Below are 17,029 nucleotides of genomic sequence, written 5' to 3'. Positions count from 1 at the left end.
TAGATACAGACTAACACAGCTACCCCTCTGATACTTTGTAAAACAATGGAATTTGATTTGCTTCATTGTCCACATACTGCAAAGTAGTCTCTTATTGCTCCCTTAGTGCCTTTAGATACTTGGACCAGCAGCCCAAATATAACTTAAAACTTCTTGAAGTTGCATGTCTGTCAAGGTTACTTGTAGCTGGAGTAGACTTTTCTGACACTAGTCTGTATGCATCTACAGCATTCACAAATGCCTTTATAGGTCAGCTCTGAGTGGGTTGCAGGGCTCCAATGCAGAGTGTCTGCTACTACCAGATTTTTTCCAGGAAAGTAATTTGCAATTGGATTGAATCTCATTAATTTTATCAATAGACGCTGGCATTTCAGTAGTGCTTGATTCAGGTCTTTTCCATTGATGAGCGTTACAAGCAGTTTATGGTCTGTTATCAGTATAAAAGAATCCAATCCACAGAAACATGTAAAAGTTTTCACATGCCCACATGCTTCCCAGGCACTCCTTTCCAATCTGTACATATCATTTTTCCTGTTTCTTTGAGTATGCGAGAGAAAAATGCAACAACATGGATCTGAGTGGAAGCCAGATGCAACAATACACCATCTAAGCTATAGCTGCTTGCATCTGCATTGACCATTGTGGGTTTGTTCACATCATAGTATTTGAACTGGAGCTGTTGAAATCATTTTTACCTTTTTGAAGGCAAATTTCTTTATTTGGCTCCAAACCCACTATGTATTAGACTTTAATAGTTCATCCGGTGGTTTTCTCATTGTAGAAAGGTCTTGTAGGTATAAACCTAGGTAATTCACCTTACTGAGAACACATCTCAGTTCTGGTACATTTGTTGATGCATTCAGTTCTTGAATTGCTTTTTCTTTCTCATGGCTATGACTGATTTAATCTTTGTTTATTGTCTGCCCCTCAAAAAACTTGATTTGGGGTAGGTGGAAAATACACTTGTCCTTGTTTAGCTTCCATTCAGAATGACTAATTAGGGGCTTAAAACTTCATTGAGGGTTTTGTTGTGTTCTTCCATCCAAGACCCATATTGTCTATGAAAAGTGCAACTCCATTTGTGTTTGTGAACTGTTTTGTCATCTTTCTTTGGAAAATTTCAGGTGAACTGATAATCCCAAATGGTAATCTTCAAAAGCAAAATTTCCCAGAGTGTGTGATAAATGTGGTCAGTTTAGAACTCTGACTAAGCAAAATTTGCCAGAATCCACTTGAGGCATCCAGCTTGGAGAACACTGTAGCTCCTTTTGTTTGGGGGAGAAAATCATTCAGTATTGGGAGGATATATTTTTCTCACAACAGGTTCAATCAGTATTTAAAGATCCACACATTTATATTTTTCCATTTTTCTTTATAACCAGTACCATTGGGTTACACCAATCTGTTGGCTCAGAGATTTTCTACATAGTGCTAACCTATTCCATTCTCTTTAATTCAGTTTCTACTTTATGAAGCCATGGGATAGGAATCCTGCAAGGTGTGTGTAGGCTTTGTGGTTCAGCAATGTCTGTTGATGTTTTTTGTATTGGATCTCCTTTCAAAAGTCCAATATCACCAAATACCCCATCGAGTTCTTCAGCCTCTCTTACTGATGCTCATCATGGCTGCCACACTGCAGTTGAGAAGGTTGTTGGTCTTTGATCACATACAAAGACAAAAGCTGTGCATTCAGCATGTAAGTTTTCTGTGGTGAACTGGTCCATGCAGTTCAGAATACCTCAACTGCAAATCAAGGCTGTGTCAAGTGATTTCAGCTCCACGAGGGATTGAAGGTGATTGTAAATTCCTTCTGAAATGACAGTCACATCTGCTCTGGAGTCAATTTTAGTCAGTCTTTCCACAAATACTCATTTTAACTCTCCAGGCATGCTTGTGTAGTCACATGATGGAACCCAGCAACAATGGCTCTTATTCTCTCTAATCATAGTTCGCTCTCTCAGTGCTTCAGCATGGCAAACAGCTGCAAAATGACCATATTTTATGCATTATTACATATTTCACCTTTAGCTGAACACATATCTTGAGCTATGAAATCTTCCACATATTGTACATTCATTCAGAAAGGCTTTGTAGTTTGGCTGGAATTTTCCCCCCTCTCAGGCTCAGGAGTCTTATGATAATTACTTTTAGCAGTCATGCTGCAGCTGTTTAAAGCTTATAAACTAGTTCCTTGTTTTTTCAAGTCTGGCAAGTTTGTTTTGCTGCTTCACAAGTTCAGAATGCTTTGCTACTTGAATAGCTGTGTGAAGTGTCAGGTCTGCCTTTAATTGTAGCTGCTGTGAAAGACTGCCTGTCTCTAATATTTTCATGTTTTGCAGTTCCAAATATCACACTTTTCAGCCAATACATGCAGAGCTTTTACAAAAGATTCATTTTCTCCTTGTTCTTGAATTCTTTGGTGAAAACATGCTCTTTCATACACCACATTTCTCAAAGATATAAAGTATGCATCAAATATAGCCAGAACTCTTTCACTGAGATCTTTATGACTGTCTTCAGTAAAGGGAAAATATTTAAAGATATACTCTGCCTACCTTCTCATAGCATAAATTAAAATTTATATATTGTGACGAGACGGCCGATGTTCATATGGTGGGTCCTGGGCTTTTCTTGGGGGAGGCTAAGACACTACCCCTTATCCCTGCTCTTGGGTGCCGAGGGCCCCGCTAGTGGCCCAAGAAGATCATAGAGGAGGGAAGTGGGGGAGGGGTCTGGGTTTGCTCCTCGCTCTGAGTTCCAGCCCCTCTAAACCCCCTTAGGTGGAGTTACCCTCAGTCCTTAGACCTGGAGGGAGGGAGTCTCCTTGTCCTGCTGGGGCAGGGTCTCCCTTACTTCAGTTCTCTGGTCTTCACAACATACTTCCAAGCTCCAGTCCTCTCTCCTTCCTCCTCCTCCTATGACTGCCTGAAGCAGGGGGTTTCATTAGGTTCCTGACAGGGCCTTAATTGACAACAGGTGCTCCAATTAACCTGCAGCAACCTTCCCTAGTCTACAGGGAACCACGCTTTAATTAGCCTAGGGTTTATATATTTCCCCTCTAACACTCTACCACTTCTCCCTGGCCCTCCTGTATCATAATATATATATTATACACACACACACACACACACACATGTTTATCTCAAATTTTCTTATGGAGTTTTGTAGCAATTTGAAATTTTGTGAAATATTGTTTCCAGTCTGTCCATTCTGAAAGTCTATCAAAGATAAAATTCTCTGAGGCATTGAAGAATGGCATGTTGATGAGATCCTGCAACATTTGTTGTATATTTTCCCCCTTCTGTCCCCTTCTTCCTTCTGTTTCTGTTCCCTTCTGACACCATGTCATTTACACCTTGCACACCATAGACTTTTCTATCAGATATGGACTGACTACAGAGCTTCCTTCCCTGGGAGATGCACCAGAAAGGTGTTCAGGTTAAGAGGCATTAATGACCAGTCCATGGACTGGCACCGATCCCAGAGATCTCCTTGGTGCACAGTATAGAAAGGCAGTAAGCTGGTCCCTGGTATCAAAAAGATTGAGAAACACTGCTTTAATTCATTGCCAGGAATGGCTGTTGTGAATTTAAGTTTGATTTGAAGCACACATGTTCCATATTGTAATACTGGTCATTGAAAATACTTCTGGTTCTGGTTTAATGCAATTCTATTGACACAGGAAAGGAACTATAGATATCAGTGTCACCACTACAGTTGGCTACTCTACTTGTTCAGATGTCCAAAATTCATCATTGGATGCAACAGATAGCCTCTCTTCTTAGTACCAGAAAGTGAATCAAATAATATTCCTTCCCATTTTGTTGCTGAGGGATGACCTCTATGACTCTCATTTGGAGGAGAGAGAAAGCAGAGTAGTTTCTCATGAGGTTCCCTTGGAGCATTGGGAAGCAGATGCGTGGCTGTCATGGAGTGTGACTGTATAAAGTAACCTCTTTCAACTTTCTTTACAATTTCCAATGTTAGATTTAGGAGAGAAGAGCGGGACAGAGAGAACAAAGCTCTTGGAGGGCTGTTTGAAATCCCCCCTAGCATCAGAACTTTCCTTATGGAATGATACTGTTGAGTCTGTAGACATCAAGCCTTTTGGGGGGTCTGAGGTTGCTGTTCCCGGACTCAGACCAGGAACTCCAGTGTGCCTGAATGCTTTGTAAACTATGAGCAGATATATGCCTAGTAGATCACACCTACATGCATTTTAGATCATCAGATGAACTCTAAAACCACGCAGAATATACCTGAGACTGGATCATCTTGAAACAAGCAAGTCATACATCCAAAACTTCCCCTGCTGACAGCCACCTCATGATGCTTTCTGATTCTCAGGCAGGTCTCCCCATATTATTATTAATCCCTCGGAAGGTTTGGCATCCTTTGCTGATCTTCAGGGGTACCAGCTGCAAACATTTTGGATCTTGTTTTAATACTACTCTACAAACAACAACTATACAATAGACACAGAGCAGAATTGGCAAGTGGATTGAATTCAGAACTGTAACCTGGATTGCCTTGCTGCCGTAGCCTCCGATTTGGATGGCTCACAGACTGCCACCAGCAGGCAGGTCACTCCCAGATGTGTTTGTGTGACTGCAGCCTGCCAGTCACAGCCTGGCTCTCACCAGCCTGGGTTACACTGAAGGGTCATCCCAACACACTCCCAGTCTTTAATTTTTCCCCAGAAAAGTACGTCTTCTACAGTAGAACCTCAGAGTTATGGACACCTTGGGAAGGGAAGTTGTAACTCTGAACAAGCCATTATGGGATGTTCCTCAGGGTGGACTGCTTGGAGGGGGGGGATCGCAGCTCTGCAGTGGCTGCCCAGTGAGTAGGGGTGGGGAAAGGCAACTGGTTCTAGCCCCCTGGCTGCAAGGGTGATAAGTGAGGCATCTGGGGCACCACAGTGTCAGTGGGCACGTACTGCAGGCTCTGGCATTTTAAATCTGAGCTGCTCCTCCAGAGTGCAGCATGCAGGCAGGAGCTCGTGCTCTGGCTCCTTCAGCTTATGCTCCAGGCCAGGTTTCAGTAACAGCTTGGAAAGTTTCTTTCCCAGGGCTCTGAGCTTACAAGCTTGTCCCGCTCCTAGCCAGGGGGAAGGGAGAGGGGAAAACAGCATTCACCTCCTCCTACCTGTAAGTGGCTGCCCCACACCATGGCGAGTAGGGGATGGGATGGGGACAGGCAGCCCAGATGTGCCTACCTTTAAGATGCAACACGGGCTCAGTACAGTATTTACTTTTTTACCCTGTCTCTGCTGCTGCCTGATTGGTTACTTCTGATTTCACATGGTGTCTGGTTGACTGGTCAGTCTGTAACTCTGGTGTTTGTATCTTTGAGGTTCTACTCTACTGCCCAGCCCTCTCCTGGACAGTCCAAATATACTAAGTATATTCCCTTTAAGGGAATAACAAGCTGCTGGATATTATCTTAACTAGAGTTACTCAGACACTAAGTTAAATACACTGGATTAGATAAAACAAGTTTATTAACTACAAAGAGATAGATTTTGAGTACAAGTAATAAGGCATAAAAAGTCAGAATTGGATGCAAGAAAAAGAAAGATAATCCCCTTCTAGTGCCTGACAAACTATATTAAATTAAAGCAAAGTTTCTCACCACATGCTTCTAGCAGAATTAGTGACCAAATGCTTCAGGTCAGGATCCCTTCCCCAGAGTGCAACAACTGTTTCCTTTCTCTTCTGGGGTGCGAATAATGAGATAGACAAAAAGAGAGAGAGAGAGAGAAAGTGTCTTGGGGTGTTCAACTTTTTTTTTTGGTTTAAAACAGTTTTTACTCCCACTTTGAAAAACATTTTCAGCTGAGAACAGGGTGACAGGCAGTCTGCTGGAAGAAGGATATTCCCTGCTGGGCTTTTTCACCTGTGTGACCTCTTCCCCCTTCCTGACTGATGACTGTTTACTGCTTAAATGCAAATTAAGACAAGCATACACTCCTTTGTTCAAGACAGGTCTGTTTGACTAGTTTGGTGCTAGGTGAGTACGTATTTTTATCACCATATAGGGGAATTTTTTTATTTTATGCATAAAGCTGCTATACACATTTTACCATGATATTAATGATTAGCAAGTTATGAGTTTTCAAATTATCTCACAAGGCATACCTTGTATAAAAATTATTACAAATAGTGTGAGGGTGTGAACATAGGGTGTAGTCCCTCACAGCCCTACAGCATGACGTTTAATATCCCTTCAAGAATTTTTGTTAGCAATAACAATTATACCTCTGGATATTCTTGAAATCTTTTTGCTATGATAAAAATTGACCATTTAATCTTATTTATTTTCTCTCTCCTAGCCAATTTCTGATCCATGACAATACTTTTCTTCTTCCTTCATGACTACTTAGTTTCTTTAATGTCTTGTAGGTGACCATGTCAAAGACCTTTTAAGTCTAAATTATGCAACTAGTTCTCTTTTATCCACTGCTTTGACACATTCAAATAATAAATTAAATAAATAATAGACTAGTAAAACATGATTTTCCTCTGACACATCAGCTTTCTCCATATCTGTTCATATCCCCTGTGCTGGTCTTTATTTTCTTTCAGAACACATTCACACACACTTTAAAAGCACCATCCATTATAAAAACATTCCACTTTCTTTATATGAATGTGATTTATGAGTCACAATTGACCATTATCACCACCTACAAAGATCTGAGTAGTGCTATAACATTCCCTCTAATATGCTGTGACTTACTGTCAATCCATTTTATTATAACAGTTATTTCAAGTCCCAATCATTACACTCAGAAAGTTAAACATATTAACCTATAACAATATTCAATATAGATTAACTACCTTCTAATGAATTAAATGACAAGAAAAGGTCTTATTATAACCCAAACTATATAACAGGACATTGTTTTATCAATATTTCTGCTATTATCATTAGATCACATCCATGGTAACTTATTGTACTCCTGATATTATACTTCCAACAGCTAATAATCATCTCAGTCTAAAATCTGTCTTCCCAATTTGAAAAAGGTAGGATATGTACTCTGTTTGTTCAGTTATAGGCAGCTAGATCCCCTCTACCTGATGATCCTTCAGACAGTACGACTACATCTGTTAGTTGGGTTCAAGTGCAATTGTCCAACCCAAGAACTCTGTTATAATCCACCACCAAAGAATAAACTATATTTATGGACAACCTTACCTTGACCTACCTGCACCAGTAACACTGGACTAGCAACTGCCCATCAAATATCTCTATTAAAAGATAGATATCCCCTAACCTCAGTATGAGTTACACGAGCCTCAGCTAAATGGAAACAGCTGGCTCAAGAATATAAAGACATTTCTACTACTGAATCGCTATATTCCTGATGGTCGTCTCTTACAATGAACCACTTTCAACCTAATTATTCCTGGCACCACCTCTTCAGTTCCTTTCCTTATGTGATCATTAGCCAAGTCTTACAGTTCTTCTCCAGAGCCCTCTGGTATACAGGCAGAGCCCACCATCATCACTGCAAGCCAACAAATCCTTTACATCTTAATCACTTTCAAGACCCATCTGCTAAAAATTAATACATATAAATAAGTATTTAAATTAAAATCTTAGTTGACTGGCTTAACCACTGACATAAGCCCCTGCCTACCCTATACAAAACGACAGTCCAAGAGAAATCTACTCACCAACTGCTCCTAGTCTAACATGGTCACATCACATAACCGCTTCAAGAGTGTGCAGATCCTGTAACTGAATTCCATACAGCAAGAGTCTAGCTCTCCACCCACATCAACACAGGCTTCCTGTGGGTTTGGTTTTTTTTTTTTGCAGGGGGGAGGGAAGAGGGCAAAGGAGAATCAATCTATGAGTAGGGTTTAATACCTAGAACAATGGAAACCACCTAAGAAAACTAAAGCACCAAAATCAAATCCAGAGTAATCTTATTTTCTAATTATTTTAAGCCTCCTTAACTTTCTCTCTTGGCTCTCCAAAGACCAGAGTCAGTGTGGATTCTTACCTTTCAGGTTCATAGTACCTCTTTGCCCTGTAGTCCAGTATTGTACTGTGGACCTCACTGCATCATTTCAAAATCAGTATGATTGAATGCTATGAGAGACATTTTCATAGGATAACTGTAAATCCAAATTGTAGTCTTAAGCAGAGGAAACCTATTTTGGATTATGGCAGTTCAGTGGGCCAATGCTGATACAATTCTCAAATCCATACCCGGGGAGCACAGTCTCACAATCCCTAATGTCTCATTGGGGAAACCCTGTGGGTAAAATTTAAAAATAAAATAAAATCTAGTGAAAATGGGTATAATTCTACACAAGAAAATCAGCATATATGCAAATAAGAGTACAAGCAAATATTTTTGAGGTAATGGTTTTTGAGCAATGATTCCTGGTGTATACTATTTATCTACTTGAATTTTAATGAATACAAATACCACTTATTACTTTCCTGAACCCAGATTGAAGACTCACAAATATTGATCTTTTCTGGCACATAACTAATCCTAGAAGAGATATTGCCTGCCCAACAGGAAACTGAGAAGTTCATTTAGCTTCACTGCTGCCTCCTGGGATGTATTTACAATATAAGGAACTTCCAGTGCAAAAAATTATAGCTCCGATTGACTTAAACTTTCCTTCACCTTCTCAACAACTGAGAAGCCTGCAAGGGTCCCAGTCTGTTTAATGTAATTTCATTTGAGGAGTTGTTGGAGAGAAAAAAGAGCTGATTATGTGAAAGGATGGCAGTAACTTCTTTTTCATTTGAATGGTAGGTAAAATTGTGACTAAAGGCATGCAAAAAAGAAGGGGTGGGGTGGGGACTGTTTTGGTTAGCTAACCTACATCAGCTAACTCTAGTTAAAATAGCAGTGAAGAAACTGGCAATTCAGCTTTTAACTCATGTTCAGGGGCAGTAAGTTGTATGGGCCTGTGATGCCCGGGCTCCAGCAAATTCAGGACTGGGGAGGGACCCCCATTCCCCCGGAGCTTGCTGCTGCTGACAGGGAGAGGGCTGGGGGGAGTCCTCCTCTCTGGCCCCCAACCCCGGAGGAGCCTGCCTGCTGCACCCCAAACTCCTCATTCCTGGCCCAGCCCCATGCCCCGCACCCCCTCCCACACCCCAATCCCCTGCCCCAGCCCAGAGCCCACACCCAGCACCCAAATTCCCTCCCAGAGCCCACACCCCCTCCTGCACCCCAACCCCCTGCCCCAGCCCAGAGCCTGCACCCAACACCCAAACGCCATCCCAGAGCCCGCACCGCAACTTCTTCCCAGAGCCTGCACCCCAAACCCCCTCCTGCACCCAAACTCCCTCCCAAAGCCTTAGACAGGTGTGGGGGGGGACTTGGACCCAAAAATTATACAAACCTGCCACGCCTGCTCATGTTAGCAGCTTGAATTAAAGTGGATCATAGAATCATAGAATCATAGAATATCAGGGTTGGAAGGGACCCCAGAAGGTCATCTAGTCCAACCCCCTGCTCAAAGCAGGACCAATTCCCAGTTAAATCATCCCAGCCAGGGCTTTGTCAAGCCTGATAGGAGATAGGAGAGTCTGTGGTTGAACTCAAGTTGCCAAACTGAGTTAAAAGCCAAGTTGACTATGTACTTACTGCTGTTTTGATCTGAGTTAAGAACACACTTTTTTTTGGCAGTGCAGACATTCCCTAAGAGTTTGATTATTTTTTTTTAAAAGAGACCTCAACTTAGCCTTCCATTTTGCACCCACAATTTTTTAGCTACAAATAATTTTTCCTGAAATTATTTGCATTCAAACCTACCAGTGCAAAATGAGAGGCTGCTTCTAAAAACCAGATCCTTAATATTTTATGCCTATCTTCTTCAGAGCCGGAAGGTTGATTATGTTATTCCCCCAAAAAAAGTCAGATTAGATGAAGATGTCAGTGTGGAGCACCCTGCAATTTAAGCCCATTCCTTCTTGTCCTATCCTCAGAGGTCAAGAAGAACAATTCTTCTCCTTCCTCCATGTAACAACCTTTTATGTACTTGAAAATTGTTATGTCCCCCCTCTTCTCCAGACTAAACAACCCCAATTTTTTTTTCAACCTTCCCTCATAAGTCATGTTTTCTAGACCTTTAATCATTTTTGTTGCTCTTCTCTGGACTTTCTCCAATTTGTCCGCATCTTTTCTGATTGTAAGGTGCCTATGTCAAAGACTTAAAAATACTATAAATCAAATAAGGAACAGTAGCCCCATGACACAGAATAACGTTAAATAACCAGGCAGCGCAAAATAAGTAGTTAACCACACTCCTCACTTCTCCCATACGTTCTCCTCTAACAACATTTGCTTCTTCAGCAGCACTTGCAGTTTGTCCTGAAGGTCAACAGATTCAGGCTTTTTCAGACCAAAGACAAAACCACTCCAAATCCACATTATATCTTTGAACACAAGAGCCTTTATTGTGGCCAGGAAGGTTCAAAGACAGTTTGCATAACCATCCTTGCAGGAGCTCACCTAGCTGTCCTTTTCCCCTAGGCATTTCCTTACCACTCACATCTTTATCTTTGTTGGGTTCAGGGGATACATCATCTTTTCTGACCCTGCATTCTATGGAAGAAGTTGTCACTGATGTGTGCAGGCTGTGGAAGAGAAAGCGCAAAGCCATCCTTCTTTGTTCCTCCATGCCCCTCCATACAGGGGTCAGTCACAGTCACTTCACTCTCCTGGGTTACAGGAAGTGCTCTCCTATTATTGCCCCTGGTTTGTTGGAAAAATAGTTTCCTGACCAGCTCTAGTCAGGAGTTGAGAACATGCAGCCAGAGGGTTTACTACAAGTTCGCATAAAATAGATGTAACATACTCCAGAACTGAGGACTATAGCTAAGGACAACTTTTTACCTGGATGGGTCTAGTGAGTCTGCCAGAGAACCTCTGAACTCATTGTTTCTGCTACATATACAAATGGCATATTTTACAAAAACAAACACACTTGCCAAAACTTCATGTTCATCTGACCATTTTGGCAGAGGAGACTTCTCCTGAGAGCCCAAACAACTCCCAAATGGGCAAGAGAGGTCACTGTAGAGTAATACAAGGTAGATTTCTTCTCCCTCATGATGCCATCAAAGCATGCCCAGTTCCTACTACCTCAAGAGAGAGGGTCATAGTTCAAGCCCTGAACTCCAGTTTCCTGAGAGTTAGTGCAATATATTGCGAGGGGCAATACGGTAATTTCATCTTTATAACACATACTTCACACACTATAACTCACTCTACTGTTACTTATCCCATGGTTGACCTGGAAACATGTCCATCATTTACTATGGGAAGCTATTTAGTATGCATACTAGCTGCCTCTGAAATACTTAGCCACTATATGGCTTAACACTATAATAGGCCAGTCGTTGCAGCAATTACAGCATGGGCCAATATCAATCAACGTGAGCTACCTTGGGTTCCTTGTATGCATGCTCTGCAGGGAGAAATAAAGCTACATTAATAGAGTTCCTTTGTAGCCATTGTTACTGTATATTTGAGTAGGCACAAAAATTGGAAAATCATCTTTCACGTGGTTAGTTTTAATATCCACAGGTACATGAAGAACACACAAATTATGCAATAACAATTCTAAAAATGTCAATTCCTTAATTAACAGGCAGATGACCCATCAAATCTCTCTGAATATGAGAACACAGGCGGTGAGTTTCTTCTTAAGTATAGACTAATGTATTCATTATGATCCTTTCAGTTCCCCCTTTAGTATAATCAAGTACATCATAAGTATAATAAATTGCATCCAGATTTTTTTTAAATGAAAGAGGTATGCATTTCAGCTGCTGATGGAAAGAACATTTGATTGTGTGAAAGTATGTCAGAGAGTTACTTCAATTCCCATTCAAACCATTGGACCCAGACTTATTCAGAAGTCTTACTATTAAGCCAAAAACAGCTTTCAGAATTTGGCAAACAGTTATTAAAGGCTGAGTTGGCAGGATTCTAAGAGCAGCCTGAGTGTTAATGAACACCCTCAGCTAGTGATATCCCATAATTCGAAATGTGCAAGTCAGAGGTGAGTTGCTTCTAGTCTGGCTGAATTTAAGATTAAATTTCCTTTTAGTCAGAAATGTGGAGCACTGAATGCAAAACCCTAAAAGGATATGGAAATGGTTATATATGAACTTTAATCAAATTATACTTTTAGAATAAAAGCAAAAAAAAACACATGGTGGCTCATGATGCATATTATTCTTATCTCAAGAGCAGTTTGATTCTTTTTAATTATTATGATTTTGCCATATTTAGCTAAGGTGTGCATATGAAAGGGCTGTCATTGTTTCCATGTAAGATATATTTTTATCATTTCTGCAGTGACTGTTACAAAACTGGGACATAAGTGAGCTTGTGAGTAACAGTTCATTTCAGAATAAAGAACATTCTAGTAGAAAACAAAAGCTACTTTAAATCAAAAAGTTACCTTGAAAACCTTGCTAGGTGTTATATAACAGTGTATAGAAAGACCAGAAGATTAAAGTCAGTAGTTGCTGCCAATAAAACAAAGATTTTATTTTTATTTAGATTTTACAGAAGATTTAAGGAAATCTAACATCATTTTTGTAGTTGGTAAGTAAGAGCCTTAATATAACTGTTCCATTTGAAGCTGTTAACAATGGGTCATACAGCTTTGATTTTTAATGTATGTAGATGAAGTACTGAATGTGGGGGGACAAACACTGACTGACAAGCTTCACTTGCTGCTCCTCAAAATCTGGCACACCAAAGAAATCCCTACTGACATACATGACTTACATAAGCTGACATCATCACCATTTTCAAAAAGGGAGACAGGGCCGACTGTGGCAACTATCAAGGCATTGCCCTCCTCTCCATTGCTGGGAAAATCCTTGCCAGAATCTTACTGAATCGCCTGCTCCCTCTTGCAGAGGAAGTACTTCCAGAGTCCCACTGTGGCTTCAGACCAACATGAGGCACCATGAACATGATTTTTGCAGCCAGGCAGATCCAGGAAAAATGTCAAGAACAACACCAGGAGCTGTATATGGCCTTTATCGATCTGACCAAAGCCTTCGACTCCATCAACCGTGAGGCTCTGTGGAAAATCATGTCAAAGTTTGGCTGCCCAAGCAAATTTATCACCATTGTAAGACTCCTCCATGACCAGATGATTGTCTCCATCCTGTGCAGTGGCTCCACCGCTGAGCCCTTTGTTATCCGAACTGGCGTAAAACAAGGCTGTGTACTGGCACCCACCCTTTTCTCCATTTTCTTAGTCTTGGGTTAGTGTTTTCATAGTGGCTGTCTACCACAGGGCATTGGCATCCAAGATCGGATTGACGGCAACCTCTTCAACCTTTCTCGTCTCTCTGCCAGAACTAAAGTAATATCAGCAACAATAACTAAACTCCAGTACGCAGATGATGGTGCTGTAGCTGCACACTCAAAGGAGGATCTACAAACAGCCCTTAATTGCTTCTCTGAGGCTTACAAAAGCCTAGGGCTAACTCTGAACATTGACAAAATAAAAGTTCTCCACCAGCCAGTCCCCAGTCAATCATCAGACCCAGCAAGAAAAGAACTAGAAAATGTAGAATACTTTGCCTACCTTGGCTGCCATCTCTCACAGAGGGCAGACAATGATGTCGAGATTCAGCACAGAATTTGCTGTGCCAGTCTTGCCTTTGGCAGACTGTCTTGCCAAGTGTTCAACAATCACAACATCAGAACACATACCAGACTTTTAGTTTATAAAGCTGTGGTAATCCCAACTCTCCTCTATGGCTGTGAGACTTAGGTGACCTTTAGAAACACCTGAAAACCCTGGAACGCCAGCACCCACACTTTCTTCAGAAGATTCTCAACGTGAAGTGGGAGGATCATCATGTCAGTGTCCTCACAGAGGCCAACATCTTCAGTGTTGAGGCCCTGATTATCCAGTACCAGTTGAGGTGAAGTGGGCACTGTCTATGCATGCTTGATGTATGCTTACCAAAACAACTACTGTATACCCAACTCACCAAAGGAGAAAGGAAATGAGGAGGCCAAAAGAAACGCTTTAAAGACACCCTCAAGATAGACATCAAGAGATGTGGTATCAACAGCACCCATTGGGAGACAGCAGCCCAGGATATGGATAACTAGGGCCAGCTTGGGCTGCACTGCTGCAGCTGCGCCTGGGGCCGAAGTGGGCTGTGCGTGGGGCTGGCCTGGGGTGCGCTACCCCGGCTGCTCTGGCCGCACCTGGGGCCAGCCTGGGCCTCTCTGGCCACGGCACCCCAGCCACGACTGGGTCCGGGCAACCCACCTGCAGCAGGTTGGGCGCCCCTCCCCCAGCAGGTCTCTGAGAGGGTTCCCTAGGCGCCTGCATGGCGGTAAACAGGCTGGTGCACAGCCGCACAGTTTACAGGGAACTTAGGTTGTAAGCCCAGTCTCTGAGGCTTCATGACCATGTGAAATGGGCCATCGTCCTTTTCATTCCTTCTTTTGTGAAATGATCACTGTAAATACAGGTTCCCATCCTAAACTTAATTAACTTAATGCATACCACTAATGCCATTAAAGTTCAGAGGGCTAATCCTAGCACGTAAAGTTAAGTACATGTGTAAGTCTATGCAGGATCAGGGACTAGTTTGTATTCAGTTTATTGAAATCTCTTGAAAAAAGGTATTATATCAATGTCAAGTATGTAAAATTACAGTGATCTAATTAGTGTACAGTTTTTAACTAATTAATTACACAAAAACATTTACAAGTTTCTGAACATTTTGTACTAAGCTTTTGAAGAAAAGAATTGAGAAAGATTTTTCCTGGGTCAGGCAGGAGTGTACAGGATCACATTACAGCAGGGAGAAAGAGCAACAAATTTGAGCCCCTGGGGGTAATTCCCAATTTTTTTAAAAAAGTATATATTGTTACATGAAAATGAATTATTTGTTCCTCTGGTTGCTCCACCATAGGATGTACATGCACCTGTGCACTTGTGATTGGAAATTTTAGCTAGCAGTGTCTGAGGGTCCACATCTGTGCACCATACATCTTTGTGCTCTGGTGCAAGGTTATGTAGGGAGATGTGAACCTGCTTTCACTCCGGTTCCTTCTCAGCTGCCCTTGGGTCAAGACAGATCATAACAGTGTCTGCTGCTAGCTTTGCAGTTCCTTCTTTGTGTTCTTTATGTTACTTTTCATTCGCACACTTTGTGCTTTCAGAGGTGTCTTCCTCCCTTGAACTCTTCTTTCTGCAGTCAGGGCCTTCTGCCTTTGGCTGTTCCCTTGATGGAACAGGTTATGCCAAGTACTCCAGGTTGCAAGCCTTGTCAGACATGCTACAGGTCTTTCTCCCTCAGTGACAGACATTCCAGCTGCCTCAGAGTCCCACATACCATCCAAATCCAAGGTCTGAACCAGCTTTAAAAAGCAGATCTGTCCAGACCCTTGCACCTCAGGGTAGACAGAAGCGCCTTCTCATGGAGCGCTCATTGAGATCCAATCCCACCCTGTACATCAGCCTCAGCCACTCAGGTCATTCCAATGCCTTCAGCCTCAATTAAAGATTGTGGGCAGCTCCAGAATCGAATATTCCAAGGAAGAGTCCACAGTACCTAGAGGGACTCCTAGAAGAAGGGAAGTCATCTCCATGGCCAGAACTCAGGGAGAACTTGCGTCCCAGTATGGTTACTGTTGAGGCTTGTGTCTCAAGCCCCAGTACCCATTAAGATGAAGCCCATTTCATCCCATACCAAGGGATCTCCTAGAAAATCACAGCCATTAGCACTGAAGTTGGTACTAGAAGATGAGCCCTCCGGACACAAAAAGAACTCTAAGGGACTCCTCTAAGAAGTCTATATTGACCTCAGTATCCTCCTCTTCAGGTTATAGCCATAATGACCATACCTCAGCACAATCCCCAATACCTTTGTCCTCAGCGCACTACCTACAGGGCACAAGGACTGCACCGGCGTACCATCCAAGTTATGGCGGAACACTGCCCAGGCTCCATGGTACCGATTAGGTTTCTTTCTCATGAGGACCTCTTGATCACAGAGGAACTAGACTCTCCCTCTCAGATCCCTTCCTGGTACCATCCCACCTGTCAGAATTGGAGCTTTCACATGTGCCATATATATATAGCCAGCTTTCCAAAGGTGTATCTCTTTGCAAAACCATCCAGTGGAAACTGCAGACACTTTTGCTTATGGTAGAGTCACAACTCAATGGGGAATACCCTCTTAGTCACCTGGCATTACACCCTCCTCTGTGCCTACCCTCCGACACTTGATCCTCAGGGTTCTAAACAGGAACAAGTGGTAGAAATTTTCATAGCTCCACGTTGGCCATGACAAGTCTGGCTCTCAAACCTGCTTAGTGTTTCCCTATGAATGCCACTCTGATAATGGATCTCCTGACCCAAAACTTAGGCACAACAGACCAACATTTCTGTATCTCAGAGCTTGGATCCTTAATGGTTCTTGGTCATAGAATTGGACTGTTCCCCCAAAGTTAAGACAGTACTCCTGGGAAGTAGGAAACCTGCCATTAAGAAAACCTACCTGCAGAAATGGAAGCATTTTCAGGTCTGGCGTACTCATCGATCAATAACTCCTATGGAATGTCCACTCAGGCATTGTTGACTACCTGCTGGACTTGAAATCACGAAGTTTGTTGTGGAGCTCTGTTAAACTGCATCTTGTGATCATTATGGGATTTCACCCTCCTGTCACAGATTGTTTTTGTACACTGTACCAGTCAGGTTCCCTCAAAGGTTTGTCTAATCTGTTTCCATAAATCAAGGAGCCTACCCCTCCTTGAGACCTTAACCAGGTTCTTAATGCACAAGTAAGTAACCTCTCCATTTGCATATTAATTCTTGTAAATTACAACCATGAATTCTGAAATAAAGCCATGCAAATTAAGGTTTTGCAAAGATCAAAAGACCACATTTCTGTACTACAGTTTTTTTAAGCCCCGTTTTTGTACTAAATATGAATAGACCCTGCTCATCACTAACCTGTATGTATATAAAAACCCTTGAAAAAG

General features: G+C 42.0%; 1 protein-coding gene across 1 annotated transcript in view; it reads left to right on the top strand.

The window, feature by feature from the left end:
* AK5 (adenylate kinase 5) overlaps window positions 1-17,029 on the top strand; it is a 148,420-nt gene that overhangs the window by 93,154 nt on the left and 38,237 nt on the right. Inside the window, exons 9-10 of the mRNA XM_084637817.1 lie at window positions 11,637-11,679; window positions 12,557-12,601. Coding sequence (XP_084493943.1) covers window positions 11,637-11,679; window positions 12,557-12,601 — 88 coding nt within the window. The remainder of the gene's footprint in view (window positions 1-11,636; window positions 11,680-12,556; window positions 12,602-17,029) is intronic.

Source organism: Lepidochelys olivacea (genome assembly GCF_965140295.1).
Source record: "Lepidochelys olivacea isolate rLepOli2 genome assembly, chromosome: 8".
Taxonomy (NCBI): Eukaryota; Metazoa; Chordata; order Testudines; family Cheloniidae; genus Lepidochelys; species Lepidochelys olivacea.
This window is presented reverse-complemented; position numbering and strand designations above follow the sequence as displayed.